Source organism: Pangasianodon hypophthalmus, chromosome 23 (assembly GCF_027358585.1).
Source record: "Pangasianodon hypophthalmus isolate fPanHyp1 chromosome 23, fPanHyp1.pri, whole genome shotgun sequence".
In the NCBI taxonomy this organism is placed as follows: domain Eukaryota; kingdom Metazoa; phylum Chordata; class Actinopteri; order Siluriformes; family Pangasiidae; genus Pangasianodon; species Pangasianodon hypophthalmus.
In genome coordinates this window covers 3,023,496-3,051,463 of record NC_069732.1, presented here as the reverse complement: position 1 = coordinate 3,051,463, position 27,968 = coordinate 3,023,496, and the positions used below count along the sequence as shown (strand labels likewise).

Below are 27,968 nucleotides of genomic sequence, written 5' to 3'. Positions count from 1 at the left end.
GAGTTAAAAAAAAGAAGAAACTTTTTTTTGTTCTTCAGGTCATCCATTTTATTCATTATTTTTTACTAAATACTAAATGAACAGAAACTTGAGAAGATTTTAAGTAAGATTCAGAAACATGTTCCTGTGTCTTGGATAGCCTTTGATCTGAGTGTATATATTAGACATTTGCACAAAAGCCAGTATGTTAAAAAAGCTGTATTGTTATTTTTAATGCCCACAGCAGTGTACGGGAAACACACCACTTTATTATTTAACAGAGGATCATGATTTTATATCAGCCCAAAAAAAAAAAATGAAATGCTTCGGTGGATCTTGATTCGTTTACTTCGGATCGCTGACTTCTGGATTCTTCACCAATAAAATTTCCCTACAGAAACAAACCAAAAGTCAACCACAGAAAGATTAAAGACAAAATTGCTTTAGTCACCCTAAACTAAAAAAAACAAGAAATACTTTTGACAGAATTCATTTAGTGAAATTGGTCTCTGTAGGAAAGGGGTGCCAAAACTTTATTGAAAACTTTTTTGGGGAAAAATACACTGTAGGTAGTATTTTAATGCATCATAAAATCCTATTTTAGTATGCAAATGCAGCATGTGAAATACCAGTTTACCAGAGGTTAAATGGGTGGGGCATGCCAAATTTGCATATTTGCATATATGCCTAATTTGCATATTCATATATTCGGGAGCTCTTAATTATTATATACATGTAGATGTTGGCTTTTCTAATGTTTTTGTAGAACCTCAACATCAAGTATGTTTCTTGTTCACTACAGAATAAAAATATTGTCTTCAAGCTTTATATTTAACGCTCATACAGACAGACAAACCTGAAGTCTTTGGCTTGTTTCTGGAACATTCTCAACTTTTCGATCTCATTCCTCAGCCTCTTCAGATCATCACCATGAAACTCCGGGAGAACCGAGTCCTGTGGTGGGGAAATTCATAGCAATCACAATCACAGTGATGATGCATTTAGACAATTTCACATTGAGGAAAAGGAGGAAAACCTTATGAGTTCTGAGATAAAGAAAAAAAAAAACAAATCATTTTTCCTAAGAGTGTATTTATGGAAAAGATTATTCCCTTCAGCATTTAAATCAACTGCTTCCTGTTACGTTTGCTTTGTAGACATCCATCTCTTAAGAATTTTTAATGAACTTTCTTGCTTGTTTATTTTTTTCTTCCTGCAAATTCATACGATCTTATTCACACAAACCATTAATGGTTCTTCAGTTGTCCCTCTAGGGTTCCATTTTCTGTAAATTAGAGCCACTTTATGATGCTAAGAACCCTTAACTATCCAAAGAACCAACAAGGAACATGGAAGACATGCATGGATGGATGGATGGATGGATGGATGGATGGATGGACGGACAAACAGATAGACAAATAGATAATGGTTAGATTGATGGATGGAAGGATGGTTGAATGAATGGATGGGTGGGTAGAGATATGTATTGAGGGATGGATGGATGATAGATTGAGGAATGATGGATAAAACTGAACATAGATAGATAGATAGATAGATAGATAGACAGATTTCAGTAGGGATGGATTAACTTAAGGATGGATGAATAAGTGGATAGATTAAGGGATAATGGATGGATGACCTGAAAGATGGATGGATGGATGGACGGACGGACGGACGGACGGACGGACAGACAGATATATAAGTAGGAATGGATAAACTTAAGGATGGATGAATAAGTGGATAGATTAAGGGATGATGGAGGGATGACCAGAAAAATAGATAGATAGATAGATAGATAGATAGACAGATTTCAGTAGGAGTGGATAAACTTAAGGATGGATGAATAAGAGGATAGATTAAGGGATTAATCATGAATGACCTGAAAAATGGATGTATAGATAGATAGATAGATAGATAGATAGATAGATTTAAGTAGGAATGAATAAACATAAGGATGAATGTATAAGTATATAGATTAAGGGATGATGGATGGATGACCTAAATGATAGATAGATAGATAGATAGATAGATAACTCAAATATCTGTAAGTCAGGACTGGTTGCATGGATTTACATTTTCAGCACAATGTCCTGAGGAGATCTGCAGTTTGGGGCGTGGTCATCAAAAGAGGGCGGAGTTAAGTTCAAATAGCTGTTTCTCAAGAACTCTAAGTCCGATCGAGCTGATATTTTGTGTGCTGAATCGATGTCCTAATCTGTATGTGGATTTTTTTTTTTAAATGATGACTGGGTCGCCTCAAAAACATGGCTGTCATCAGCCAATCAGCTTTCAGCTTTGAGCTACCATCAATAGTTGATAAGTATTTTCGACTATATTCTCTTTATTGTTCTATGAAACTTGGCAAGAACTGACCAAAAGAGACACTATCTACAAATATCGCTTGGACCCCGCAGATCGCTCCTTGCAGCTATATTTTTGTTATAATTTCTAGATATTCAAGTACATGGTGTACATTTTAAACATACAGTGCACTTAGGTGTGACTTTACACACACCCATAGTGTGTGTGATTCTCATCACTGACTTCATAATAATAGTTATTACATGACACTGCGAGTCCAAATTTGCGTGAATGAAATTCATGAGAGATAAACGCTGACGCTGAATAACGCCACAGGCAGCTTTGTTGCGCTCACCTCTCCAGCACCGAACCCGCTGCTCAGGAGCTCTCTAGCCGCGGCCGTGTCTGCAGCTGAAGGTACCTGGTGGAAGCAGCCTCCAGTTTTATGGGCCAGGCTCTTCAGAACCACGGCTGTGCTGTGAGAGAAAAAAAATTACACATAACAAATGCATCAATGTCAAGTGCAGGAGCAGAAGCTTGCTTGCTTCTGGCTAATTTATGTTAGCGGACATCTTAATACTGATCCAGCAAAGGAAGGCTTTCTATACGCTCTGATACGTTATCGTTACTATAGTAACAGCTCGTTCACAGAGTCTTCTATGACAGACGCCCCACATAATCCAAGACTAATAATAAAAGGATCAAAAATGTGTTGCCTTTTTAACAAAGAAAAATGAAAATTTATTGATATGGTGAAATTTGTGAGGAGATGTTTATTTAAATTTTGCCTGGAAGGAGTCTCCAGTGTCAGCGCTTAGTAACAGTCAGTAGGTTTTCCACCTTTTTTTTTTTTTTTTTTTTTTTTTTTTTTTTTTTTTTTTTTTACAAGTTTACAGTTGGTGGTATCTCAGTAACATGACAATCGGCATTTTTTTGTTAACTTCAAGAGAGAGATTAAAAATAGAGGCTGGTGATGGAACGACTGTTTATAGCTGCTATAACGTAAGTGACAACAGGAACTAACTTGTTCCACATTACAATAAATGGATAAAAATTATGACGTGTATTTCTTTAATAAATAGAAAATTATAATCATTCGTGTGTCGTATCTAAATACTATCACAGTAACAGCTGACCCAGAGGAAATGAGTGCTGTAATAACGTGAAATAACGTGAAATAACGTGTGGCGGTGCAGCACCTGTCCAGGCCGCTCAGTGTGACCGTGTGGATGGTGATGTGTTTTCCTGACGTCAGTCTCTCGGCCTCCTTCAGCACCAGACTGCAGCTACAGTCCCACCGACCGTCGCTGATCAGATACACACCAACCGAGTCACCAAACACACACGCTGCCTGATGGGGGGATAGTTTTGTTTTAAACAAAAATGATAAGACATACAGTCCTTTATCTGTAAACACAAGGCCTGGTTAATAAAAGTTGACTTTTTCACACCATCATTTAGAGTAAATCAGCTGGATTTGCACACACACACACACACACACACACAAAACATCTGCACTCATCCCCACTGACTGTTTATTTTATGTATTTAACAGCAGTTCTATTGTATGATTAGAAAACTGGCAGAAAGTGTGAATGAGTTGACGCAGTGATGGATGGATGACAGAATGAGAAATAGATGGATAGATTAATGGACAAATAGGTTAAGGGACTATGGCGGGATGTATGAGTGGATAGATAGATAGATAGATAGATAGACAGACAGACAGACAGACAGACAGACAGATAGATAGATAGATAGATAGACAGATAGATGTGTGTGTGTGTGTGTGTGTGTGCGTGTGTGTGCCTGCAGTGCGTGTAGGATGGAGGTTCCGCCGTGTGTGTTAAGCTGTCCCAGCCATGTTACTGCATCCCTGCACCTCTCCTCTGAGGCCTCCACCAGCTCCTCCTGCCACACCCGCACCTCTTCAGAGAACGCCACCATGCTAAATCTGACACACACACACACACACACACACACACACACACACACACACACACACACACGTATTTACCAGTTACAGCAGACACACAACTGATGATGTCATATTTGTGTGTAAATATGGGTACAGTTTGATCAGGGTTCGAACTCATCAGCGTCTCAGAATTACTCCTGAGTTGGAATCAGGAGTTACGCTGAATCTCAAACGACTGAGATTTACTTTCAGCATGGAATAAGATCGACATTATGGCGTTTTACGACAGCGTCATGCCATAACGGCTGTGCTAGCGTTCTCCGGTTAGCTCCGCCCACATAGAAGATCTGCAGACATTTTACACCATTTTTTTTACGTGGTAAAGTTAGTAATGCACATTAATACTATAACTGCATATACTACACATACAGAAAAATTATGTATGATGGAATAAATTGTTATTTTACAGTCCACATTACTGTTCGTAAAGACAGAGAAAGAAAGAAAGAGAGAGAGAGAGAGAGAGAGAGGCAGACACAAAGAGTAACAAGAGCATGAGACAGACAGAGAGAGTAAAAAAAAGAAAGAAAGAGTAACAAGACAAGACAGAGAAACAGATAGAGAAAGAAAGAAGAAGAGAGACAGACACAGAGAGTAAAGAAAGAGAGAGAGAGAAGGAGAGAGACAGATACAGAGAGTAGAGGAAGAGAGTAAGAATGAGAGAAACAGATACAGAGAGTAGAGAGAAAGAGAGAGAGAGAGAAAGATGGAGAGAGACACAGATACAGAGCATAAAGAGAGAGAGAGAGAGAGTAGGAGAGAGACAGATACAGAGAGTAAAAAGAGAGAGAGAGAAGGAGAGACACAGATACAGAGCATAAAGAGAGCAAGAGAGTAGGAGAGAGACAGATACAGAGAGTAAAAAGAGAGAGAGAGAGACAGAGAGAGAGAGAGAGAGAGAGGGAGAGAGAGAGAGAGAAAGAGAGACACAGATACAGAGCATAAAGAGAGAGAGAGAGAGTAGGAGAGAGAGAGAGAGAGAGAGAGAGAGAAGGAGAGAGACACAGATACAGACAGTAAAGAGATAGAGAGAGAGAGACAGAGAAGAAGAGACACAGATACACAGAGTAAAAAGAGAGAGAGAGAAAGATGGAGAGAGACACAGAGAGAGAGAGGAAGAAAACAGAGAGACAGGCTCGATAAATACAGGCACCTCACTCTGTTGGCGTGCAGCTGATCCCAGATCAGTGAGGTGAGCTCTCTGTGCAGCTGGGCGAGGCAGGGCGACATGGAGCCCGACACGTCCAGGACGACACACACGTCTCTCTCCAACACGCAGCCGAACACACGTCTGCTGCCTACAGGAACAGCACAGCCTCCACTGTCAGAGCCCACAGTAATTAACGTGATCAACACACATGCAGGCCAACGTGAGGGCGAGTCTTTAACTTTACTACTTTCAGGTGAGATGATGAAGGACGTGTCTGAGCTGGTGTATGATGTGTGTGTGTGTGTGTGTGTGTGAGATATATCCCACTAATCCAAGCACAGCAGTTCCGACTATCACTCGCTGTCAATCGATATGTCAGGATTTCCAGGAACATTCCAGGACTGTTTTTCTTTTCTGTCTCTATATTATTTTTTTTGACAAAAAAAAATTCCTATATGAAAAAAATCTTATACATAAAAAAAATAGACCCCCACATTACGCAAACACACACACACACACACACACATATGAATATATGAAGGGGCCGGTTGTGATTCAGTGCTTCAGTATCTATCAAACAATTATATATATATATATATATATATATATATATATATATATATATATATATATATATATATATATATATATATATATATATATACACACACACACACACACACACTGTATAGTGTACATACAGTATGAGTGTTTATTGCATGCTGAATATGGGGCTGCAAAAATATCACATCACGATTCTCAAAAGCGTTCATGATGCGTATCACGACACATAAGTTTTGCAAACAATTTCCCAAGATTACAATAATTTTGTATTAAAAAAAAAAAAAGTTCAACGACTTATATAATGTATAGAGAATATACCATAAAATCAACCAGAGAATTTAATGGTGTTTTATTTAGGAGTTTCACTGTAATTTTTTTTTATTTAGTGAATAATTTTCTCTTCAGTATTATTAAGTGCTGAGTGATATGATGATATAATATCGATATTAATAATATTAATAAATGATGTCACAATACACATTTCTGAGATATCATGGATACAGTGATATCATTTTAAATCTATTTTTTTCAATATTTATTGATATGATGTAAAAGTTGTACTTAAATTTAAATTGTACTGTAGCTGCTGGAGATTATGTGGGGTAAAGGAAGCTAACCATTACCATATTTTTTGGGGCTGTCAGAAACTAACCCCATATTGGCGAGAGATTAAAAGGAATTTGGAAGCGGTTTTTGAAGTAGAGATTGTTTTTAATTGTGACTCTCTATATTTTGGTAATATAAATTTAGATGGGTGGAACAATAAGGATAGGAAATTATTGTTAATTCTTCTGGCAGCTAGTAAAAAAGTAATTACTAAAAAATGGCTGAAGCCAGAGTTACCCACAGTTGAAGAATGGATTGATACAATACATATTATACACGTGATCTTTTTCTTTAAGAACTCAGATAGAAGATTTTTTTCTAATTTGGAATAAATGGATAGATTATATTAAACCGGTACGCCCAGATTTTTCTTGAATGGTAACAGTTCTTTTAAGGTATCTTTTCGTATGTATTGTAAGCAATAGCTCCCCATGTTCTTTTGTGTATAGTTGTTGTTAAGAGGAAGAAAATATAATGCATATGTAACATATGAGAAATTTGTTTTCAAGATTGAGGGCATATATACTCTGTATATGCATACGTGATGTGTATGTATGTGTTTATTTATTTATTTTCTAATCTCTTTCTGAGAAATTATGTATGCCCTGATCTCTGTATGTATTTTCCCTCTGAAAAGGAAAAATAAAAAATTAAAAAAAAAAAAAAATTTTAATTGTACTGAAAATTGTAAATTGTTAAAAAAAAAAATTCTCTATTCCAGTGTTAAGTACTTATTTTCTTTTTTTTAACAAATAAAAAATGTTTTTTTAATATAAAAGTACACATTTGTTTATTAATAAAACAAATTTATTATTATTATTATTATCATCTGGAACAGTTTGTTTTTTAACGTAACACTGCTGTATTGCTGGCAGTTTGAGAGCAAACCTATATATCATCATGCGTATCTCGTATCGTAGAAATGATATTTTTGTCACATCGTCCAGACTTAATCCCAGTCACGGTCATTTCAGTTCCAGGTTGTAACATGACAAATTGCAGAAAAGTTCAAGGTGGGGGGATACTCAGTGTGTGTTTTAGCTCAGTGTGTGATGGTGTTCACCTGAGAGCAGCCACTGCATCCTGCGAGCGTAACGCTGTAGAAGCCGTTCAGTCTTGTTCAGGTACTGCTTCAACTCGCCCGAACTCAGGAACAGATGCCGCACTCGTCCCTTTAGGACAAGAAAACACACGATCCGTGAACACAACAGCACGTTACACACCACTGCGCGAGCTATGGCGTCATGTGATGTCACAAAGTGTCATCGTCAGGCCCAGGGGTGGTGATAATCTCGAGTCCCGAGAGCGCGATCATCTAATGAACAGAATGAAGCGGGTGTGATGCGCTCGGCCGGGTTTGTTAAAACACGGAAAAACGCTACGCAGTGGAATCTGACGTTCATGACTACTGATTACGTCTCCACAGCACAGCGCTTTAGACGGTTCCCTCGTGGGTTTCTGAGGGTCTGGGCTTACGTTTAGGTGCACGCTGGGAAAGATGGTGCAGTATTTTGCTGACACGCTCCTGCTGACGGACGGTACGAGCTCCTTACGGTGGGTGCACGCAGGAACCGACAGCAGCTTGTGGAGGTCCAGGTTCAGACTCCTGACGCCAAACCGTTTCAGCCACTACAGGAACGAGCAAATATAATACACATATTAACAATACCTGAATACAATTATTTATTTATAAACATTTTTAATTATTTAAAATTAATTTAAAGCTGCTTTACTGCAGCAAAATATGTGCATTTAAATGAATTTAAATTACACTGAAACTTATCTTTAAAATATACTGAAAATGTAAATAAAACACACAAATTTATCTTTAAAATATACTGAAAATGAAATTAAAATAGGCAGAAATTTGAGTATGTTGTAAATATACAAACAAATTAAAATAAATTATATTATATTAAAATAAAATTTTAAAAATATATTACTGATACATATTATATTATATTATATTATATTATATTATATTATATTATATTATATTAGATTAGATTAGATTAGATACTGAGAGAGATTACACTGTACCTGTTTGGAGGAGGAGATGTCCTCGTGTTTAGGGATATTAATGCACTTCTGAGCGATGTTTGCTTTCAGATGCTTAAAAACTGAACCTACAGTTATTGAAAAAAAAGTTAGGAAAATAAAATCATAGATCCAGAGATGATTTGGTCATGTTTTGTGTTTGTGGGTTTATTTTTCCCCCGATTTCTGAATTATAAATTATTTTCCCATTCATCAAACAGCGCTCCTCATTTTGAGTATGTTGGGATAAATATATTAACAAATTTATGTACTCAATAACATATATTTAAAAAAAAAAATTCTTAAAAGCTAGCAAGTAATATTTTCTAAGTAATTGGTGACCAGGGTTGCCAGGGTGGCAGTTTTTACTCAAACCAGATTACAGGTGGGGAAAAAAGCAGCAAAGGTCGTGGGTGGCTTTTTTTCAGGGCTAGTTTAAAAATTTCGGTTTATTTCTTGATTTCGAGCCAAAAAAAAAAAAAAGGAATTAAATCTAATGAATTTCTACAAACATAGGAAAAATGTAGAAATGTGCAGACAGTGTATCTGTACAGAACTGTTTCTGTTGTTACGATTATTGCAAAGACTGGAGGGAAAAGCGGAATTATAGCGTGGATAATGTCCATTTTAGGCAATGATTTAAAAAATAAAAAAAAAAAAAAAAAAAAAAAGAGTATGGCAGCAAAGAAAAAAATGTGTCTCCCTTTTCCAATAGATGAACTTTTTAGTTTCAGGTCTTTTGTGCATTTTTGTTTGTTTGTTTGTTTGTTTTTGCATCACATTCAGCATGGAAATTTCACTGGTGGTGACTGACACTAAATCGATGGAGCGTAAATTAGGCATCATGTTCAGCCATTTGTCTCTGAAATCTGCACGAGTGTGTAAAATACTCCATTAACTAAATCTTTCAGCAGTTAAAGATGGTATATTCACATGTTCAACATGAAGAGATCTACTTTCCATTTCAGCTCGGAGATGTTTAACCGGAGCTGCGCCACTCACCCGGGCTGTCTTCCTCCGAGTCCAGAGCAGAGCAGGAGATTCTTTGCTTCTTCTTCACTTTAGCAGAGTTTGCAAGCCTGACCGGTTCCCAACCATCCAGTGGACGTGCTAAAAAAAAAAAAAAAAAGAAAAGCAATTTTTTTTTTTATTAAAACCTACTTAAAAGTGAGGCAGAAGCCAATCCAAGAATATACGCTCAGTGTTTCTCCTAGAGATTCCACTTTTCTTTTCAGAAACCAATGATGATCCTGAAACACCAAGGACCGTCTGATACCGATATACACTCACCGTCCACTTTAATAGGAACACCTGTACACCTGCTCACTTATGCAGTTGAAGATTAGAAGAAAAAAAAAATCACTTGGTCTTTTTCCAGTCTTCTGCTGTCCAGTTTCGATGCATCTGTGCTCATGATAGCCTCAGATTCTTGTTCCTGGCTGACAGGAGAGGAACCTGATGTGGTCCTCTGCTGTTGTAGCTCATCCACCTACCTCAAGGTTTGATGTGTTGTGTGTTCTGAGATGCTTTTCTGCTCACCACGGTGTTAAAGAGTGATTATTTGAGTTACTGTAGACTTCCTAGCAGCTCAAACCAGGTCATTCTCCTCTGATCTCTCTCATCAACAAAGTGTTTCAGCCTGCAGAATCTCTTCTCACAGGATGTTTTTTGTACCATTCTGTATAAACTCTAGAGACTGTTGTGTGTGAAAATCCCAGGAGATTGAATAGTTTCTGAAATACTCAAGCCAGTCCATCTGGTACCTACAACCACGCCACGGTTAAAGTCACAGAGATCACACTTTTTCCCCATCCTGCATGAGGAGGTGTACTGGTGTTCCTATTAAAGTGGACGATGAGTGTATATTCTTATTATGAAGATAGCTATGTAAGGAATAAAACACTCTGGGACATTCTGTTGTAGGAAAATAATAAACTTCAGGATGGTAACAGTATAGTATTAAAATATACTACCATTAGTTGGAGTTGAGTATGTTAGGATAAATAAACTATCAAATTTATATATTAATATACTATAAATATACTATCAAATTTATATATTAATATACTATAAATATACTATCAAATTTATGTATTCAATAAAATGTATTAAAATAAAATTTCTCAAATGCTAGCAAGTAATATTTTTTAAGTTATTGCTGACCAGGGTTGCCAGGGTGGCAGTTTTTACTCCACATTGGGCTAGTTTTTAAACAAGGTTACAGGTAGGGAAAAAGCAGCAAAGGTCGTGGGCGGCTTTTTTTCAGGGCTAGTTTAAAAATTTCGGTTTGTTTCTTGATTTCGAGCAAAAAAAAAAAAAAAAAAAAAGGAATTAAATCTAATTCAACAAACATAGGAAAATGTAGAAAAGTGCAGACAGTGTATCTGTACAGAACCGTTTCTTTTGTTATGATTATTGCAAAAGCGGAATTATAGCGTGGATAATATCCATTTTAGGCAATGATTTAAAAAAAAAATCAAAGACAAAAATGTGTGTCTCCCTTTTCCAATGGCTCAACTTTTTAGTTTCAGGTCTTTTGTGCATTTTTGTTTGTTTGTTTGGTTTTTTTCGCGTCACATTTAGCATGGAAATTTCACTGGTCGTGACTTACAGCCGCAATTCTAAATCGATAGAGTGTAAATTAAGCATCATGTTCAGCCATTTGTCTCTGAAATCCGCACGAGTGTGTAAAATAATAAACTTCAGGATGGTAACAATAATCTGCTTCATCACACCATCCTAAAGTTGATTCTTTTCCAATAACGGCACATCCTGATGTGTTTTATTTCGTTTCATTTAATGTTGTGGAACGTCCGTGAAACAGGTGAGCTCTTTCCTTAGTATCTCACTCTTCTGAAAACGTTACCCCTGACTGTTACACAGTGCTGACGCTGGAGACTCCTTCAATATCTAAGCGATAATAAGACTCTGTGTCGTGCTGTGATGAAGCGGAGTTACTGTTACCACCCAATAACAGCACGCTCCTGAAGGGTGTGATATCTTACTTATGGAAGGAGTCTCCAGTGTCAGTGCTTGTGTAACAGCTCATTGTGTTACGCACCAGGAGGAATGACTGCTTTGGCACTGTTTGGCCTCCATGTTGCTGAGCGCTTCCCCTCTGTCCTCCCCTGTGTGTACACAAACAAAAAGTGCTCTTTAAATACATAACAGTGTTTAAGAAATTCTGTAGTCTTTTTTTTTTAAAACTAATAGCTATTCCTTATATCTGTAGTATACGTGCGATTACCACTGAGAAGAATTTCAACACGTATGTGAACACCGTTTACACCAAACTCACTGAAATCGCCAAAACTGGCGACAAAGTTGACAAGATTGAATAAATCACCAGTAGGGGGTGCTGTCCAGAACCAGCTCACATGTAATAGTCAGCGATGTATGGAAGTAGCAGATGATGAAAAAAAAAAAAACGTTGCTGTGCTGAAATCTTCCCAGTAAACAAACATCAATGAAATGTAAAGTGTGTATCCGGGGTAGTGTTTGCACTGACCAGCCTGGCCGAGCTCAGTCGAGTTTGTCTGGGAAGGGGAAGTGTGTGTTTCTGCGTCCGAGTCTTAGCGCACCGAGCTGGGCTACGACACTCTTGATCATGAGCCTCCTCTGGATGTGCGCTGGAGCTCCGCTGAAGCACAGAGTCCACCAGCTCACAGCACTGCACAATAACATCATCAAACGTCAGGTAAACTTTCCACACCAGTGCACGGGGTGTCAGGATTGGTTACCATGTTCTACACCACAACGCTGATTAATTCTCTATAACGGCAGCTCTGACAGTAGTGCAGCTCCGAATCACAGGTTTACATTAATGTGCTTGTTGTAATATCTTATCGTTTCTATAGTAACAGCTCACTCACAGTGATGTATAATCATTAATACGGTGATGTTTTCTGTAAGGAGATGTTTATTTAACATTTATGGAAGCGAGAACAGGAACTAGCTTACACGCAAACATTAAATGTAACTATAAACGGATAAAAAGTACATGTTGTTCTTTAATAAATAAAGAATTGCAATCTTCAGGTTATTTTTCCTTTTGATACGTGCGGTTATAGAAAAATGATCCAGTTCCAGTTGGTTACAGTAACCCTGCTTCATCACACCTCCACGTTGCTGATTATTTTCCCAAAACAGCACAACACTGAGTGTTTTACTCCTCACTTATTCAGGATTATTTAGTAAAATAGAGATGATTTAGGTCACGCCTCGTCTCACCTTCTGCCAGTAATCAGCAGCCTTCTCCATTTCTCTGATTAGGGCAGTGATGTCATCGCTCTCCACTATACCTGCCGGTGGAGACAGAGAACAGGAGTGAGAACAGACACACACACACACACACACACACACACACACACACAGCTCGCTGGTTTGTTTGGTTTTTTAATCGAGTATCTGATTCAAAACCTTTGCTAACAGCTCACTCTTTTTTCCTCCACTCTAACTCTACTGAACTCAGTGCTGTAGTCACATCTGGTCTTTTTTAATCATCTCAGCTGGTCTCATCACTGTACTGTGACAATAAATGTAACCATAAATGAATAAAAAAGTATGATGTCTCCTTCTCTAATAAATAAAAAACTTGTAATTGGCACATTGGACGTGCCTTAATAGGAAAATGATCAACTTTAACTCCACTTCATCACACCGCTACATCGTTGATTATTTTCCTATCACAGCATGATACTGAGTGTTTTATTCCTTACTTAATACACTGTTAGTTATTTAGTATAGTTAGTTATTTAGCTTTATGATACTTAAGAACAAAGTAAACCAAACTTTCACATAACTTATTATAATCTGCAGTCTGGCATTATTTCACTTTTCTTGGTGGAAGGAGGTGAATTTAGTTATTTAATTTTGTTTTCTCCAAATTTTTATTTGTTCTTTTCTGTCCATATAAATCTGAACCTTAACACCTTTAACCACAGCTTTTGTTCAAATGCAAACACACTGAACCAAAGTGTTTCTTGAGCTGTAACAATTACATGATTTCTAAAGATACTGTAGAAAAATTGTGATTAGCAATCCGGCTAATTTCTTCATTTCAGGCTTCATTTTTCCGGCCCTGAAATTAGCTCCACCCCTCCACCTCCAGCTGGAACAAAGCTTCTTACCTTTTCCCTGAAAAACAACTTGCATGGTACACACAATACACACAATGCTGTCTTCGACTAAAGCTCTTAACTTGGAATTTCCAACCTCTGATGACTGTCCGACCACCAAAGAAAACGCCCCCTAAACTCAGAATCCCTAGCTCGGAACTCTGAGTTCAGCACAAGACGTCATATCAGCATGGCTGCTCACAGCATCAACAGCAAACAAAGGAGGCGTCCATGTTTCTTCCCCCCACGTTCCCCCCACATCAGATTTAAAACACTGATGCTTGCCTACAAAGCCAAAAACGGACCAGCACCCACTTATCTCAAAGAACTTATCACACCTCGCACAGCACCACGCTCCCTCCGATCCTCTAGCACTGCTCGACTGATCCCACCATCTCTCAGGGTACAAGGAAGCCCTGCGTCGAGACTCTTCTCTGTTCTGGCACCAAGTCGGCGGAATGAACTTCCCCTAAATGTCCGAACAGCTGAGTCACTGGCAGTCTTCAAACGACGTCTAAAGACTTACCTCTTCATAAAGTACTTAAATTAGCACTTTCACCAAAAAAAAAAAAAAAAAAAAAAAGCACCTCCCCAACAGAGTTTTGGACTGATGGTATTCCTAGTTTGTGACCTAGCGAGCCAATATCAGAATGTATTTTTGATAGACTTCAAAGCACTATTGTAAGTCGCTCTGGATAAGGGCATCTGCCAAATGCCATAAATGTAAATGTAAATGTAAACGTTGTAGCTTGAACACACGGAGATCGAAAATGACGTAATTCCAAGTTCCGACGTCCCACTTCTGCCCCACATTAGCTTGAATAGTGGAGGCGGGGTTACTATTCCGGCCTACATCCACCCATGAAGTTTGTTCTTCCAAAATGAAACAATAGCTACTTTTTGTGTTTTGACAAATTTTTCCCCTGGTGAGTAAAAACAACAGCACTTTTTCAGTAACATGCTGCTTGAGCCTCTACCTGTGTCTGTGATCCAGTGGAAGCGGCCGTTAGCGCTGTGTGCTAGGTTGCGCAGAAACAGAGCGACTTCGACGCGGGACACGTAGCGGGACGATGAGCATCGGAGCGGCTCGTCCTCTCTGGTGAACAGGCACACGTGAATCCGCAGACCAGTGCAGAACTCGGACACGTATGAAGAGATGGCCGACTGGGGACAAACGCCAGAAAACAAATAAGACTGACTAAATAAAAGTGTTTAGTGAAGCAACTCAATGGCATCAATGTTACGTCTACTGTGTGGTGGAATGAATCTAGCCTGGATAATAGTGAGCTAAGTGCTTCACAACAAACACAATGCCTGTAAAAAAAGAGCGCCACATATTGCTAACGATGGATTACTGCTATATGGTAGCTAGTTAGCATTGAGCATATTAACTCATGGGAGCTGTGCAGGGTTTTCTTTCATTCATTAGTACCAACAGTAGCGCTGAATACAGACTAATTTTATTACCGAGAAGATCAACATTCGTATTTATGTTGTAATTACACAGTGTAGGTGCACAATGTGACCAATAGGGGGCACCAAAGTAAAAAAAAAAAAAAGAAGTAAGCCGTTTATCCACTTTATCTTCATCTAACATCCTGCGACTCGTTTATTATTTAGGTACGCATCACATGAAAACTGATCAGAGCTAACAACTGTTATTAAAATATAAGATGTGTTTGTGTAACAGGATCTACTGAAGATTGTATTATCACATAAGCAAAATAACACTTTTTTTTTCACATTTGCCTTAACGAGTATTCAATTTGGGGTGTTTTGATTGAGACTGCATCGTAGAGGGCAGAGTCCGAGTAAACAGATTAATCAAACCCCCGCAGTGTGAGTTACCGCAGACTGAAATCAGTATCACATTAATACACCCGAAGGGCAGGTACTAAATTTGTAGTAGCCTGTTTCTACCTTTTGAAGACAAAATTATACAATTATTGTCCATTGGACTTTCTGTACCACTTATCCTACACAGGGGAGCCTGGAGTGTGGGAAAATCCTGGACGGGGTTCTAACCCATCGCCGGGCACAATCACACACCCATTCACACACTACGGACAATTTGGAAATGCCTATAACGCATGTCTTTGGACTGGGGAGGAAACCGGAGTACCTGGAGGAAACCCCCAAAGCACAGGGAGGACATGCAAACTCCACGCTCCCAGGGAGGAGGCAGGATTCGAACCCCCAACCCCAGAGGTGCGAGGAAAGCACGCTAACCACTAAGCCACCGTGCCCTCTATACAATTAATGTAATAACACATGCAAATTAGTCTCTGTTTTTGGGATCTTAATACAGGGTCAGTGTCAGTAAGTGGTCTTACGCTGTCCTGATCCGGAGTGCCTGTGGTGAGAAGATACACTCCGTGAGTGAGAGAGGAATCGGTGTGTGGTTCTGTCTCCACAACGTGTCTGAGAGCAGCCAGTGTGTTACGACCCCCTGCACACTCTAATTCCTGAACCCACCTACACACACACACACACACACACACACACACACACACATTCAGACTGTGATTAGGGCCTGATGTGTATCAAATGACATCATACTGCATGAGGCATCATCTACACCATCATCATCATCATCATCTTCATCATCACTTACTGCCAGACATCCTGAAGGTTTTGATGGTTAGAGGAAACCGTTTGCTCTCTCCACGCTTTCACATCTGACCCAAACCTGTGAATCGGACACAAATTAATTTTTTTTTCAAGCCCTACGTTAACAACTAAGCACTCGCTAAGAAGCCGTATGGGCTCTACGTAAGTTTTCAGAGAAGGTTCCAAGAATCTTTAACCATCTAAACAACCCTTGAGAGTGTATCAGTGTAGTTTATAGGATAATAAAAAGGTCGTATTCACGCTATGATGTTGAAGCGGTGTGTGTTGGGCAGCTGCTCCTGCAGCAGGAGTCGGACGGCGTGCTGGATGTGCAGCTGGTGGTGAACGCTCATGTCGGACATCTCCAGCAGAACCTGCACGCTACAGAGAAGAAAGCAGCCCACCGTAAACTCCTCTGTCCTGAAGATGTGGGAAAACTTAAAGTTACTGCTTTAACTCTGACTGTTACACAGCACTGACACTGGAGACTCCTTCCATAAATGTTAAATAGACAAGTAAGTGGAGCGTCCGCTGTACGAGTCCCTATGAATGAGCTGTTACTATAGAAACAATAACGTATTAGAACGAGTGCGTTAAGAAAAACCTGTGATTTGCAGCTGCGCTACTGTCAGAGCTGCTGTTATAGAAAATTAATCAACACCTTCTGACCAATCAGAATCCAGAATTCCACAGTGTTGTGGTGTAAAGGATAGCAGGTGAAATCTTTTAAGAATTAGAGATGTGTCTCGCCTCTGTTCACACACTGTTCCCCAGATCTGCCTGCTGCTGGTATCGTTTAACCACATGACCCTGTCCTCCATCACACACTCGGCCTCCAGGAGCCGCCTCTGAGACAGAGAGAGAGAGAGAGAGAGAGAGAGAGAGAAGGTAAGAAAGTGAAAGTAAAAAGATGAGGAGATAATAGAGAACTGAGGAGTCTGTTTTTTACCTGATAACTCTGCAGCAGGTGCAGATCCATGTGCATGTTCTTCACCGTGCCGTCATTCCACTCAAACGGTACCATTGCTTTCTGAAAAAGACGAGAACTTACCAAGTGACATTGATCAGCAAAACAAATTCAAAAACCCCTTCAGTTTACAAACAATGCCAAAGTAAACATTTTAATGCCATTCTGAGACGCATAACCCCCACCTCCTGCCATCCAGAGAAACACAAAGCTCCACCTCCTGCCATCCAGAGAAACACAAAGCTCCACCTCCTGCCATCCTGAGAACCACAAAGCTCCACCTCCTGCCATCCTGAGAAACACAAAGCTTCACCTCCTGCCATCCTGAGAACCACAAAGCTCCACCTCCTGCCATCCTGAGAAACACAAAGCTTCACCTCCTGCCATCCTGAAACCAACAAGCTCCACCTCCTGCCATCCTGAGAACCACAAAGCTCCACCTCCTGCCATCCAGAGAACCACAAAGCTCCACCTCCTGCCATCCAAAGAACCACAAAGTTCCACCTCCTGCCATCCAAAGAACCACAAAGTTCCACCTCCTGCCATCCAAAGAACCACAAAGTTCCACCTCCTGCCATCCAAAGAACCACAAAGCTCCACCTCCTGCTATCCAGAAACCACAAAGCTCCACCCCCACCATCCAGAGAACCACAAAGCTCCACCTCCTGCCATCCTGAGAACCACAAAGCTCCACCTCCTGCCATCCAGAGAGCCACAAAGCTCCACCTCCTGCCATCCAGAGAGCCACAAAGCTCCACCTCCTGCCATCCAGAGAGCCACAAAGCTCCACCTCCTGCCATCCTGAGACGAACAAGCTCCATCTCCTGCTACCCTTAGAACCACAAAGTTCCTCCTCCTGCCATCCTGATGCCAACAAGCACCACCTCCTGCTATCCTTAGAACCACAAAGCTCCTCCTCCTGCCATCCTGAGAACCACAAAGCTCCACCTCCTGCCATCCAAAGAACCACAAAGCTCCACCTCCTGCCATACTGAGACCAACAAGCTCCACCTCCTGCTACCCTTAGAACCAAAAGTCTCCTCCTCCTGCCATCCTGATGCCCACAAGCTCCACCTCCAGTGGACTGACAGTGTAGTGAGACTGCTGTTGTATGTACGGACCTCGTGCACTTTTGACTGGACGTTCTTCCCCAGTATGGGGACGAAGCCCTCCAGTGGAGAGTAGACGTTAGGAGCCAGCACTTGGTACAAGTTCAGTTTCTTGGCTACAAACACAAAAGGATAAAAATGTACATATCATTGGGACAGTTCATGTTTACAGCTAACAGCTAACATTAAAGCTTAAGCACTAATTTACTAATTTATAAGCACAGACATCGGGAATTTGATCATTTGTGTCCTCTTAAAGGTCGAGTTTGATGGTATGTATCTCCATTTCAAGGGAACTGTGTACAAATGACAAGCGTTTCACACAGAAGTCTGATTTTAGGGAGCCAAATACAGTTGATCAGGTTGCTATCGGTTATTGTAACACCTTTCAGGCCGTGTGTTTTCAGCCACTCAGCAGAGGTGGATGGGAGAGGACCTGCAGGCTGGACACACAGAGCAGCACTGCGGGCAGCGGTGTGGGCTTCAGAGTTCAGATCAGACAGAGTCAGACCGTCCAAATCTGTCGAGATCTGCAACGGCAACGACGTGTGTTTAGAGATATGTGTGAGTGGCTGGAGGAATGAACCAAGCAGCGTACGATTTAGCATTTTGTTTAGCTGCAGTTACGTGTTATTTTAACACGTTAACATGTTTCTTTGTGTCACGTGATGAGTGTGATGACTGATTTCTTCAAGATTTGATGTGAAGTGATTTAAATCTTTTAGAAAACTTTCACACTGATGTCATTTCTGCATCACCTCTGAAACGATGGACACCGCCGTGTCGTTAAGTCGCCCACACCGCCGCACGTCCTGAACGTGGTGAAGAACGTCTCTCGCGGCTTTAATTTCAGCCCACAGAGGCTCCAAGTCACTACTGCTGTCCACAACACCCTACACACACACACACACACACACAGAGTTATACACACACATTAATATCCACCATAAAAAATTAGGAGAAACTCTTTAGTTGGTGACGATATTTAATTCTTGTTACCAGTGCAGCAGAATACAGGTGAAATCTCCCTCCTGTGACTTTACTGATGTTCTTTACAGCTGCCTGTGAAAGAGCAGAGTAAACTTTAACATCCTTAATGACGGTTTGCTTCATTATCATAACAATATTAGACATGAAAACCTGGAGGGTGTCACGTTTTATTACTGTTTAACATCAGACCAAACAAAACAATACAGAACAGCGATTAAATAAGAAAAAAAAACGTACTAACTGCTCGCTCTCGGATCGTAATGCAACTCTTTAATGAACAAAAGAAGACTTGTGCTAGTATTAAATCTAAAACATAAATGTGTGTCTAATTAGCATAAGAAAGAGTGGAGATCTAGATTGTTGCAATAAAATATCCATTTCTAACAGTGACCAAACATTTAACATTTAATTTTCAAATGAATGATGAAGAAGAAAGCGTGTAAATTTGACCAAAAATACTAATACCATAAAGTGATTAGTGTTTGAATAATCTAAAAACACCTAAAGGGCTATTGATGGTCCAAAAGTTGACACAAATGACGTCTGTATCAATCTAATCTACCTCAGAATTGAGTTTTCTAATGATTGTTGCCACCTTTTAGAACCGCAAGCTGTTTAAATAAAAAATAAAATAAATATTACGCATAAATTCCGTAGTACTCGTCTAGTAACGGTGACGGTAATCAGACCTCTGAAACGTAAACACTGACCTGTTCAACAGTTTTATACTCACAACAGCTGCTGGACTGCAGGAGTCGAAGGACACCACGTGAACAGAGAGCGACATCTCCTGTACCACCTCAGACACGTAGGAGAGTAAAATATCCACGTCCTGATCAGGACTGAACATCAACACACACACACAACAGGGACACAAAGTCTGAGTCTGAGTCCATTACTGCACCAGCAAATATTTCTATTGTTTAATCAAAAAAAATGCTGTGCATTGTTATAAAAAAATAATACATTGTTGTGTTATTTTTCATTATAAAATACAACATAAATCCAAGAATTATCAACATTTTGAGAAATTAATCAGTAATATCTTTTTAATCAGGGATAGGAATTAAGCAGGGATAGGTTTTCACTTTAGTAAGAGTAGTTTAATAAGGTTTTAAAAAGAAAATGGACACAAACACACACACACACACACACACATATATACATATATACATATATATATACACACACACACACACACATATATATACTGTATGTTACAATGACAGACAACTTGATATCTCTATCAGGAAACATGCTTTTTTTCCAGGATATATGAAAACATCATTAAAGTTGAAATAAACATTTTTCTGTTGAGTTTTTGAAGTTTTTGTTACTACAGTGTACAAGAGGAAATTTAGAAAAATAACTGATGTTACCAAAACTGATATTTGTACCTGTAGTATATTTATCACATTACAGAAAGAATGAATATAGTAGTGTGTGTGTCTCTCTGTGTGTGTGTGTGTGTGTGTGTGTGTGTGTGTGTGTGTGCGCGCACTCTCACCAGGAGCTCAGGATGATGAGCAGACCGTCGAGATGGGCGTGGCTCCGGGTTTTCTCTAAAGCCTGCAGCAGGTTGCACTCTCCGCTCGGACGCAGACGTAGGATCCACTCCTGAACCTCCTGCAGCCTGGAGAGGCGAGAAATCTCTCAGGATATACAGGACCATCAAACCCTGTGAGAACCTGCTCTAAAGAAGCTCTTTGTTTAATCTTCTCATCCCATCAAAATAGCACAGGTACAGTTGGATGCAACACTAAGGCTCTGTATACAATAACTAGCATGTTTAACTGAAAACACACACACACACACACACACACACACACACCTCTTCGGGTTAACGTCTCTCGGATTCTCCCACAGACTGCTGACTTCTGTGCCTATGGACAGGAAGTGCAGCTGCTTCTTCAGGCATAATTGCTCCTGTACGAGACACTTAGAAAGAAATTAAAATACGTATGTACAAATTCGGTTAGGAGAAAATAAAAATGCTTCTATTTAAATCTGAAAGAATAAAATGTTACAGAAGCTCACCAGGAGGTGGCGCTGGAGATCTGAGAGCCTCTCTTCAGAGCAGCTCACGTCAGAAGAGTCGATGAGAACCCCAAGTCTGGATCCTGTCACCATCCCAAAGATCTAAACACACAGAACCACAACAGCATGGCACTCAGAAATCAGCAAAAAAAAAAAAAAAAAAATTAAAAAACTTCAAGCTGCAGTCTGTGGAAATAAAGTTGAATTATTTACCTTTCTGCTGCCTCGAGTCAGCCACTGTATTCTGCTGTGGTACATCTCAATCGCTCTGCACAAACACCAAACTGTGTAATTTATTCCTAACATTATTATGATAAACCTTAACATTAGGATCATTTATTCGTTTATTCCTCTCCAATGAGCGTGTGGTGGATGCAGCGTTTAATCCAGGAACACTAGGTATAACGCAGGAACACATCCTGAATGAACACATGCTGAAGAAATACACGGAAGCACAAGCAACACGGCACATCGGTGTTTGTAAGACGATACAATCTGCGACTCACTCACTGGTAAAGCTGCATCTCGAAGTCAGCGAGAGACTCGGAGTCGATCTCCAGCTGTGCGTCCACCCCGTCCTCTCTGTGAGATCTGTAATCAGCACAAACATATTCAGTTTATAAACCTGGGCAAAGGTTCGCTTGTCAAGAAGATAACACAGACTGGGCAGAAGAATCACCAGCTTGGACAAAAGAATTAAGTTGTACAGATTGAGGGAAAAGCCCCAGGCTGGGAAGAGAAAGCCTCAGATTATACAAAAGAAACTTCAGACTGGGCAAAAGATTCCCCATGCGGGGCAGAAAAAGCCCAAGGATGGACAGATGAAGCCTTAGTCTGAAAGACCCAGGTAGTGAAGGAAAAGTCCCAGACTGGGCAGAAGAAGGCCTAAGTAGGGTACAAGATAAAGCACCAGTCTGGGCAGAATAAAATCTAGCCTGGGTGAAAAAGAAGCCCCAGGATGGGCAAAGAAGAAGCTCCAGGATGGGGAAGGCCTCTGCTTAGGCACAGGAAGCTCTAGGTTGGGCAAAGAAAGCATTTGTTTGGACAGAAAAAGTCCAGGTTAGGCAAAAGATACCTCAGGTTTAGCAGAAGACATCTCAGGCTGGGCAAAAGGAGAAGCCCTTGTGCTACAAGAAGAAATTCCAGTTTGAGCAGAAGAGGCATTAGGCTGAGCACATTAGCGAAGAAGCCCCAGGTTGGGAAGATGAAGAAGCCTCAACATGGGAAAAAAGATGGTGTAGACTGGGCAAAGCCTCTGCCTGGGCAGACAAAGCCTCGTCCTTGGTAGAAGAACCCCCAGGTTAGACAGAGGAAGCCCAAGGATGGATAGAGGAAGCCTTGGTGTAACAAGACAAAGTCCCAGGTGGGGCAAAACAAGCCTCAGAATGAACACAAGAAGAAGCAGATTGAACAGAATAAAGTCTAGGCAGGGTACAAGATAAAGCCCCAGGATGGGCAGGAGGAGCCCCAGCCCCAGCTGGGTAGATAAAGCCACAGCTTGGGCATAAGAACCCTGTGATGGGCAGAAAAAGCCCAGTGTTGGGCAGAAGATAACTCTCTTATTGGACAAAAGAAATGACAGTTTGGACAAAAAAAGTCCTGACTTGACCAAGCTAAGCAGAAGGTGGGCAAAAGAATACCAAGCTTGCACAGAAGGTGCCCAGGTTGGGTGGAATTAGCAAGAGGTTGGGCAGAAAAAGTGACAGGAGGGGTGGAAAGAAAAAACCTCAGATTCAGCAGAATAAGCCCCAGGCTGGCCAAAGCCCTCACACAGGCAGGAAAAGCTCCACATTAGGCAGAAGATGCCCCAGTTTGAGTAAACTCATCAGCTATAGGCACAAGAAGCTCCAGGTTGAGCAGAAGAAGCCCCAGGCTGGACAAAGCCTTCACCTGTGAGGAAAAGCCCTCGGTTGGACACAAGACACCCCAGGCTGGACAGAAAAAGTAGCCTACTCTTTGGCAGAAGAAGCCGCAAGTAGGTTAAAAGAAGCCCCAGGGTAGGTAAAGCTTCAGCATGGACAGAAGAAGCCCCAGGCTGGACGAAGCCTTTGTCTAGGTGGAAAATGCCTCAGGGAGAAAATGAAAAAGAAAAGACACCCCAGGCCCAGGTTGTTGACATAATTTATCTCATTTAGCAAAGTTTTGCTATAACCACATAATTATTTACATTATATCCAGCTAGCTACTAACAGCTACGTTAGCTTTGCAGTTAATATTAGCTATCTAGCTAACGTTAGCGCTTGTAAACAGACTCACAGAGCAGCAGTGGAGCAGTGAGAGAGGAGGTGGGAGAGAGTGAGGCCACAACTCTCCAAGCTCCTCCACTCCAGCCACTCCTCGGATGTTTCCCGCTCGTCTGCATCGTCTCTCTGCTCCTGCAGTAACGCCTGTGCGGGAAAATCTGGATTATCAGCCAAGGAAAATCCTCACAGAATTTCGAGGATGGATATGAAAGATGTAAATGATATAAATAATAAACAAAAGAAGTTTAGCAACACTAGACGTCACCTTTAAGGTCCAGGTTTGGGTGTATTTGCTGGGTGAGAGTCCTTCACTCCGTGAGGCATTATGGGTATTTTTGGAGGACCTGCACAGAGAATCGAATTGATCTGCTGGTATTTAATAACAGCCAACAATCAGTAGCATAAAACGACCAGTTAAGTCACATTTAGTGTCTGATATTTGCTCCATGACTTAGCTATATGTTGCTAACAAGTAATGGAAGTGTATAGCTACCAGTTTAGCATTACACAGCAATTCCAGCTACCTGAAAAGCTCATCGCTCTCATCGCTCTCCTCCATGCGACTGCAGGAGCGAGACAGAAGCAGACAAGAGGGAGCTAAAGACAATGCAAGAGTTTAATACATCACAAAAAGTAATGAAATGTGAGTCAATTTGCATTGTTGTAAAGTGTTTCCACATCGTACCCCAAAATACCCTCCAAACTATTCTGTACCTCGTTACATTGAAATCATTTGAAGAGATTAAACACAACATAACAGTTTGTTCATGAGTATTATAACGTGTGCATAATGTGTAGAGGTTTAACACACTGGATGTTACGAAAAAAAAAGAAAAAGAGAGAGGAAAGAAAAAGATTTTTCCTTGTCGCTATGGAGACACCATCCAGGGGACACATTTTGTAGCTTGAGTGTGTATCTTACACCTTGAAATGTGAATATAGTGCACCTTTTAAAAAATTATTTAAAAGGTAGATAACTGGACCTTCAGGACTGTAAAGCTAAAGTTAATTAACCCTTTCCTGTATAAATAATTTCTAAAAAACTTTATTTAAAATTGCATTAGGTATGATTTGTGGGATTAATGGTGAAATTGGTGGAGCTGAATAAGATTTGAATGTTTTTTTTTTTTACTCAATGTCCCCACCAATGTATATAAAGCTCCGCCCCCAAAACTTACAGTGATTCAACTAGAGTTAGCATGCTAACTAGTGTTACCATTAGCAACGAGTGTCATGGCATCACTTTCTCGCACATTCAGATGTTCAACTGCTTGAAAGTCGAGTTACAGCTCTATAAACACGCACCTTCTCCTCTTCACGATTTACGATGGGGCGTTGGGGGCGTGTCTAAAAATAATTGACTAAATACAAGCATACACTCCGGACCGGAAGGCAGGTTTCCAAATGGTTTTCTTTTTCCAGCTACGTAACACACTTTGCTCTGAGACAATGGCTTAAACTATTAATCTTTAAATATTTTCTACATAAATTTCCACACTATTTGTATTAGTAAGAACTGAAAAATATCGACTATTACACCTTTAAAATCACATCCATGTTTTATTTTTTCTAAATACCACTTATATTAGAAAATAAATGGATTGACTGTGTGTAGGAATACCATGCATGAAAAAGGATAAAATATTATACATGAAAAAAAAAAAAGTATTATTTTAATATTATAGAAAAAATCAATTTTGAACAAAATGTACCAGTACTCTTGAGGTACAAAATTTTGAGAGGGGAAAAAAAAACCTATCTTCAATTTTAGAAAAGCTAAAGCTTTCAGTGGAGTCTGGTGCAAAAATACACACATGATGTTTTATTTATTTTGGGAATTTCTGTACGTTTATAAAGATATGCCCGAGACATGCTGCACTGAGAACTAAGAGCAACAGAAATCAAGATAAGCATTAATTTAATTACATTTTAAATTATAATAATGGTATCAGGTTATTTATAGATAGATAGATAGATAGATAGATAGATAGATAGATAGAGAAAGAAAGAAAGTAAGAAAGGTTAAAGTGAGTGTGAGTAAGTGTAGACACTGTGCAGGAAAAGTGAAAGAAACACTACATCCTCCATCTGAGGTTAAAGATGTGTATTAAACATACAAACAAGTTCTCTTTAAAGTAACAAACTGGTGACAAGCAAAAGTGCTGTTAGTTACCTGTATTTCTGAGAGTGAATATAAATATAAAGATGAAGAAGATGAATATAAAAGCAGTTCAGGAGCTTCTGTAATGCAAATATAACAAAACATAAAAGAGGAAAAGATCAATCTAGTGGTATATATGCGTAAAGACAAAGTGGATAAAAGTGAGTTTTAATGTTATCGAGGTTGTATAAAGTGTGGTACATATTACACTAATAATAATAATAATAATAATAATAATAATAATAATAATAATAAGGCTTCTTGTTCACTGTGCAGTAAAAACTGGAGAACAAATAAAACAGCTATATTGTTTCATTTCTGAACTGGATATAGAATAATATCAAGAATGTGTCAAAATTAGGAAAAGTCAGGACTATAACACCTGAGTTATTAAAAAGATATATATATAATAGAAAGCTCCATGCGTTGCCATAGTTACCACAGAGGTAGTAGACTATTTCCCTGTTATATTTTAGAACCATTTCAAAAGGAAAGAAACTTTCCAACTGACTTACCTGAGGGAAATATATAAGTATATAGATATATATTTGAGAAGGATTTCCTGTTCGTCGTGTAATGATTTAATGCTGTAAGAAGTAAGAAGTTTAGGACGGAAAAATATCCGGAAGTAAGCCAAGCTGCAGGCCTGTGTGTGCACGCGCGCTGTCTCCATGGAAACCACGGGCACGCGAAACGCTGAGTTACATAGCTGAGCAAGAACATAAATAACGTTTGATACATTAATATAATTATTATTAAACTAATAAAGAAGCTAACGATGATGTTAGGTTTATGAACCTAGACAATAAATGATCGAAAGAGGTCAATTTAAGTGTGTAATTAATAATAAAGACGAGCGGAAGATGGCGCTGCTGCCGTCAACGCCACAGAGACCGGCGGCCATTTTGGAAAAATGAACTCTCAAGTTAAACGCCTAAAAATGCATATTTTCCATTAAAAAAATGAATATTTTCAGACTTTCCTCAATTCTTCAGTGTCAAAGTCACAAATTTCGAAATTACACTAGGGCTCTGATAGAGTCAAATGACAAAATGGCCATTAAGTGTAAAAACAAACAAACAAACAAACAGCCCTTTGCTAAAAGCTGTCCTTCTTCCTGACCAAATGTTCACAAATTCTTCAAAAGTAGGATTAAAAATTGGGCTGAACTTTAAGAAAAATTGCTAAATAATGACAGTCCACAGTCGATATGTCCACTTTGCTTGTATGGTCACTAACTGGCGAGTTAATAAAGTGAATGTCCAGTACAGGTCACTTTTATCTAAAATGGACGACAGTAGCTCATCTGTTGACAAACTGAAAACTCTTTGTTAACCAGAGAGATATACAGCATCATTTCTCTCACATACATAATGTCATCTCCATAATTATTGGCACTCTTTATGTAATAAGCAGACGTGGTGTTGGCTGTGTAGTATGGAGGAAAACACTCCATGCCTTGCTGTTGTGGGAAAATAATAAACGATAAGGTGATGTGATGATGCAAAGGTACTGTTAGCACACCAAAGTTGATTATTTTCCCATAACAACATGTCCCAAAGGTTTTATTGCTCTTATACCACAGCAATTTGCCAATGATTACAATTTATTTCTTAAAGAATTACATTGTGTTCTTTATCCGTTTATAGTTACATTTAATGTTGTGAAACTTCAACGAAACAAGTTAGTTCCTGTTATCACCCATAAACTGATGACTCTCCCGTACTGAAAAACTTAAGTTACAGCTTTACTTCTGACTGTTACAAAGCGCTGACACTGGAGACTCCTTCCATAAATATTAAACGTCTCTTTACAGAAAACTTCACATCAACAATTGCACAGATTTACATAGATTTTTTAGATTTTTTTAAAAAAGCGTGTTTATGCTTATCTTCTGCCATACGAGTCCCTGCCAATGAATTGTTACTATAGAAACGATAATGTATTAGAATGAGCGCCTTAATATGAACCTGTGAAACTTAATCAACTCCTTCTGACCAATCAGAATGCAGTATTCAACAGCACTGTGGTATGAAGAGATTTTACATGTGTACAACCTCATATTTATATCTCAGGGAAACAGGAAATGGTCAACGTGACCATTTGCGATCTGTTTCCA

At 39.5% G+C, this 27,968-nt stretch overlaps 1 protein-coding gene across 1 annotated transcript; it reads right to left on the bottom strand.

The window, feature by feature from the left end:
* Window positions 1-56: 56 nt before the first annotated feature.
* Window positions 57-27,440, bottom strand: vwa3a (von Willebrand factor A domain containing 3A). The gene is made up of 34 exons (XM_034298407.2): window positions 26,365-27,440; window positions 25,862-25,929; window positions 24,213-24,285; window positions 23,954-24,032; window positions 23,702-23,832; window positions 21,956-22,036; window positions 21,659-21,713; window positions 21,446-21,547; window positions 21,240-21,346; window positions 20,916-21,041; window positions 20,142-20,250; window positions 19,418-19,480; window positions 19,177-19,311; window positions 18,804-18,948; window positions 18,431-18,534; window positions 17,292-17,372; window positions 17,093-17,190; window positions 16,604-16,723; window positions 16,347-16,421; window positions 16,066-16,207; window positions 14,710-14,896; window positions 12,846-12,916; window positions 12,124-12,285; window positions 11,677-11,743; window positions 9,618-9,725; window positions 8,619-8,704; window positions 8,055-8,207; window positions 7,642-7,750; window positions 5,412-5,556; window positions 4,090-4,234; window positions 3,480-3,631; window positions 2,636-2,756; window positions 836-933; window positions 57-370 (listed from the first exon to the last, which is right to left on the bottom strand). Exons 3-34 carry the CDS (start codon window positions 24,245-24,247, stop codon window positions 325-327), a joined length of 3,438 nt encoding a protein of 1,145 aa, XP_034154298.2. The 5' UTR covers window positions 24,248-24,285; window positions 25,862-25,929; window positions 26,365-27,440; the 3' UTR covers window positions 57-324.
* Between the last annotated feature and the right edge of the window lie 528 nt (window positions 27,441-27,968).